Below are 5,337 nucleotides of genomic sequence, written 5' to 3' on the forward strand. Positions count from 1 at the left end.
TGCCGTTGCTCAGGCAAAGGAACCAAGGTCTCATCAGAAGTCCAAACACGTACTGAGGAAATACCACATCATCCGGAAGATCATGGAAAGAGGAGACATCAGTGTCGAGAGAGTGGCCTCTACAGACAATATCGTTGATCCGCTTACTAAGCCCTTGTCAGGACCATTGTTTGACAAACATCACGAAGCAATGGGATTACGTAGTATGACTAGTTGGCTTTAGGGCAAGTGGGAGATTGAAAGAGTGGGTGCCCGATTAGCCAACTTGTGGCTAAGGGCTTTTATGACTCTATGTAAAACAATCTTTTGTTTAATATAATTTACACTTTTATAATGGCATTGACTTTATCTTTCTTCATATTGTTATATTATGATATACTATTATTGTTTTGATAAAGACCTTGAATATGCTATAGTGTATGTAAGATGTGGTAGCACATGGGGATGGCTATCATGAAACACATCTTATAGTCACTGTATATTCTAAACAGTTCCTAGTCAATTGAGCCGTCCGCAAATAAGGATAAGGATCGCTCGAGATTGAGACTAGCATTTGCGATGCCGAGTACCACATTTCATTGGTATGGAACATAGAGATGTTCAAAGCATGCAAATGGATATTCATATGATGAATGATCGAACTACCCTATTCGGACTTTCCAAGTGGTTATCACTTATCGAGTGGATAAAGTCCGCGGTTTTGGTTGTACACCATTAGTCCTTATTACTTGAAACATCATTGAGACTCTATATGCTAGTACTGTACTTTGACTCGTTTACCGACTCTATTGGGGTCATCAGGTGTCGGGATTGGGTACAGTTACGACACATATAGGAGTCAATGCTTTGTTGTCAAGGATTCACCACATACTTGCGAGTGTGGATATCCTATGCGATCTGAGGAGATATTAGTGTGATGAATCTCTGGCCAGAGTACATGATGTGTTTTAGGTTACTTGGTGTTCCTAGTAACACATGCGATGTCACTAATAGATCTCCAAGATGTTATGCATAGTTATCGAATCTCAAACGACTCTCGATATACCAATGATTGTTGATTCGATCGGGATATATGGTTGAAGGGACCGTACTGTACGCTAACCAAAATCTACTGGTTCTTGTAGGCACTATCAGTAATACCTAGGGAATCATGGGGCGATGTTGCTAGGCGCTCTTACCATGATTCGATGGGTAAGTCGGAAATTGTTGTTCCGAGTCACAAGGAGTTGTGTACCCACAGCTAGCTGTATTCCTGAACCATTGAGGGTTACACAAGTAATGGATTACTAAAACCCCGTAGAGATAGTTAAATTTAAAGAGTTAAATTTAATTAAAGAGAAGTTGGACTTCTTAACTAAAGGGAGTGAGATTTTCTAAAATGACATAGGGATGAGCATTTTTGGAAATCACTGAATTCGGATTCAGAAAAATTATCTTGACTCTAAAAGATGCAGAAATGGTTTCTGTGCACATTGGTGAAATCAGTTTATCAATCGGAGTCACGATGAATTTTATATTAATTTCTATAACAACAGGCTTGGCTTGTTGGGCTTAAGTTATGGATTGTGGGCTTTAAGGAGTTAGAGTCCTGATACAATTATAACTAGAAATTATCTATAAATAAATGTGTTGGGTTCGAAATTTTGAGACATTGTATATTGCAGTTTTTCGAAAATACACTCTAGAATTTTCAAGGGGATTTTCGAAATCCTCTATCCCTTTTTGGAGAAAATTCGACTTGTGATTTTTGTGAAAAATTACAAATCGAATTAACAGATCATATCTGTTTATTCTCTATGTAAAACTTCTGATTGATTTCTAGTGCAGTCAATCAGAGGGTTTCTGTTTTTCGTTCGTGGACCTAATTCCGGAGATAGATCGTGACTGTCATCGGTTTCCGGGATTTACAAGAAGAGCAGATTAAATTCTGTTTGAGTCCACGATCAAGCCTTTGCTTGACGAGGTAAAAATTTAATTGTGATTTTAATTTTACTTGAACAAATTTAATCGTAAAAGTTTTTGATACCCATATATGGAATCGTTCCATATAATAAAATAAAATTTTAAACTTCCGCTGCACCGGGTATCAATTCTTAATTGATCTGAACACAGTTTTCCAACAAGGCTGCCCGAAGAAGACTGCCTCCTTAAGTTTGTTCAACCCACTGATGGGCAGATTACTCTTTCTTTTGATGAAATAGATAATGTGAAGAGTCTTGGACCGTGCCTCATTGGGTGCATGGTTGGAAGAAAGCTAAAGGGTTATGTGGTTAAAGAAATTGTTCGGTAGTGGGGCTGTAAGGTAAGGTTTGAAACACATGAGAGTGGGTGGATTATGTTCTTTTTCTCTAATGAAGAAGATAAAAAGAGGATTCTAGAGGGTGGCCCTTATCTTGTATTTGGGAGGAATTTGTTCCTAAAAGAATTACCACCATGCTTCCTCTTCCGAGTTGAAGACATGCTAATGCTACCATCTTGGGTTCAAATTCATGGGCTGCCCGCTGATTGTTGGACGACCAAAGCTCTTAGCAAAATTGCTTCGGTCATCGGAAAGCCAATCCACACGGATGTCCTCACTATGTCCAAAGGCAAGAGCCTATTTGCTAGAGTGTTAGTGGAGATGGACTCCTCCTTGCCGAGAATATATGAGTATCCTCTCTTACTCCCTAATGGTATCATGACTAGTGTTAGATTTGTTTATGAGACGGAACCAAAGTATTGTGCCAAATGTAACTCCTTAGGACATAACATTGATCAATGTAGATGGGTTAGGGGGGTACAGGAGGACACCAGTCCTGAGGGTGAGGACCATAACAAGAAACAAAACGACGGTAAGAAACTTAAGCCCTGCAGCAGATCTAGGAAGCGTGGGCAGCGTAGTAGGAGTAGGCCCAGGGATGGTGGCCGTGGGGGTGGAGGTTGGCGTGGCGGCCCTTGGGGTAGAGGGCGTGGCCGTGGCATAGGAGGAGGTGGTCGTGGCATTGCTGGAGATGTATCTGGCAATGATCAAGAAGCTGTGGAAGGCTTGGGTGATAATGGTTTAGGTCCTGAGGTTAATCCACCCCTTGAGCAAGAGAATGATGCTCTAGACGATGAGGGCATTGTTTTTGAAATACCGGGAAACAATGGGGAAGAAAAGTTTACAGTGGAAGTCTTTGAAGGAGATGGGGACGAAGAGAGCTTTGAAACAGTTGTAAGTAAGAAAACCAAAAAGAAACTCAAATACCTTAAGAGGTTGCCGAAAGCTAGCAACTCCGGGGGATCTAGTTCTAGCCTGACTGAATATATTGAAGTGGATCCCAGAACTTGGCTCCCTAACATGACAGCAAAGTCTTTTCTACTAAATCAAGCACAAATCAGGGCCAGGCGACTTAAGGTCGTCTCTCGCCACCAATGAAGATTGCTAGTTGGAACATGAGGGGCTTCAATAAGCCTCTCAAACAAAGGCACGTTCAAGGAGTGTTGAAGAAATACAACTTGAGCGTCCTTGGGTTACTTGAAGTAAAAGTCAATGTTAATCTTATGGATAGAATGATTGATACTAAATTCACTGGTATGTCTTTCCTGCACAACTTTCATATGTGCACAAACAGTCGTATCCTTGTCATGTGGGATAGTAAGGACGTGATGCTGGATGTTCTTGGTATGTCGGACCAAGTTATTCATGTTTCAGTCGTGTGCCTTCATTCTTAGAGAGTCTTTTTAGCTTCATTCATCTATGGTAGGAATTCGGTGGTGGCCAGGAGGCCTCTTTGGGATTTTCTGATCAACCATGGGGAGAATATTTCCCTTCCCTGGATCCTGTTAGGGGACTTTAACTGTGTGAGATACCCTCATGAGAAGATGGGTGGCATTCCTATTGTCCCAAGAGATATGGCAGATCGGAGAAATTGTATCAATCGGTTGGAGCTCTCTGATGTGAATCATGTTGGTTGCTACTACACTTGGTTTAGCCTGGCTGTTTCTTCTAAGCTGGATTGAGTTATGGTCAACCATCATTGGAGTGAATCAAATTTGGATGTATTCGCTGACTTTGTGGCACCGGGTTGCTTCTCTTACCATACTTGTTGTGTGGTTTCCATCTTCAGGGATAGCACTCGTCGTGCCACGACTTTTAAATTCTTCAATATGTGGGCTACCCACCCGGATTTTCTACAGTTAGTCAGGAGCAACTGGTGGTTCAGTGGGGGTGGCACAGCGCAATTCCTCCTCAATAAAAAGCTACATGAGATGAAAAGAGTGCTGAAACAGCTTAATGAGCGTCATTTCAGTCACATCTCTAGTCGAGCAAAGAGTGCGAGTGAGGAGCTCGCAGAGGCCCAATCTAATGCCCTTAACACTGGAGTTATAGACAACTCAATTGTGGCTCTTAGGAGAAACGCGGAATTCCTTCTTGAAGCGAAGCACTTGTTTCTCTCCCAAAAGGCCAAATGTGAGTATCTCAAGAATAGTGACAGATGCTCCAAATTCTTCCATGGTATGATAAAAAGGAACATCAAGAGAAATAAGATTGTAGCCCTCAATCTCAGAGATGGTTCCACATCCATGGATAAAAATGAAATAGAGATACCCTAGATACTTCTATCGGTCTCTGTTGGGCTCGAGTATGGATAGAGATACCCTAGATACTTCCCGTGTTGCGCTTGGTCCGAAGGTGGAGGAGGCCAGCTGGGAGGGATTAATTAGAGATGTGAGTGTGGAGGAAGTCAAGAGTGCTCTGTTCAACATTGAGGATGACAAAGCTCCTAGCCCAGATGGTTTCGGGGCTGCTTTCTTTAAGAAGGCTTGGTCCATTGTTGACGGTGATGTTATTGCGGCTGTCTTGGAATTCTTTTGGAGTGGTAAGTTACTCAAACAGTGGAACCACGCTTCCATTGCGCTAGTGCCGAAGTCTGATCATGCCACTATAGTCAATGAATTCAGGCCAATATCGTGCTGTACAGTGTTCTATAAAATCATTGCAAAGATCCTGACTAATAGGCTAGTGGATGTGATTGAGCCATTGATTAGTCAAGCTCAAGCAGCATTTGTTCCAGGTAGGTCAATTGTGGAAAAAATTCACATGGCCCAAGAAATGCTGAAGCATTATGCTAGAAAGAGAGGTTATCCCCGTTGCATCTTAAAGATAGACCTCCAAAAAGCCTATGATACGGTTCACTGGGAATTTCTACAGGATACTCTGCTCTTCCTCAATTTTCCCCCTCGGTTTATTGATTGGATCATGGAGTGCGTGAGCTCTACCTCCTACTCCATTTCATTAGGTGGACAATTGTTTGGATTCTTCAAAGGGGCCAGAGGTCTTCGCCAGGGGGATCCTCTATCTCCATTCCTCTTTGT

General features: G+C 42.0%; 1 protein-coding gene across 1 annotated transcript; it reads left to right on the forward strand.

The window, feature by feature from the left end:
- The first annotated feature begins 3,393 nt into the window (after window positions 1–3,393).
- Window positions 3,394–3,981, forward strand: LOC140888006 (uncharacterized). Its single transcript, XM_073295677.1, has 2 exons — window positions 3,394–3,643; window positions 3,707–3,981. Exons 1-2 carry the CDS (start codon window positions 3,394–3,396, stop codon window positions 3,979–3,981), a joined length of 525 nt encoding a protein of 174 aa, XP_073151778.1.
- The last annotated feature ends 1,356 nt before the right edge of the window (window positions 3,982–5,337 follow it).

Source organism: Henckelia pumila, chromosome 3 (assembly GCF_033568475.1).
Source record: "Henckelia pumila isolate YLH828 chromosome 3, ASM3356847v2, whole genome shotgun sequence".
NCBI classification, from domain to species: domain Eukaryota; kingdom Viridiplantae; phylum Streptophyta; class Magnoliopsida; order Lamiales; family Gesneriaceae; genus Henckelia; species Henckelia pumila.

Excerpts from the sequence above, each read along its gene's own strand:
- LOC140888006 (XM_073295677.1), top strand. The coding sequence starts at position 3,394 with ATGAAGATTGCTAGTTGGAACATGAGGGGCTTCAATAAGCCTCTCAAA. Across the intron at positions 3,644-3,706 it reads CGTGATGCTGGATGTTCTTG|CTTCATTCATCTATGGTAGG; the intron begins GTATGTCGGACC and ends GAGTCTTTTTAG.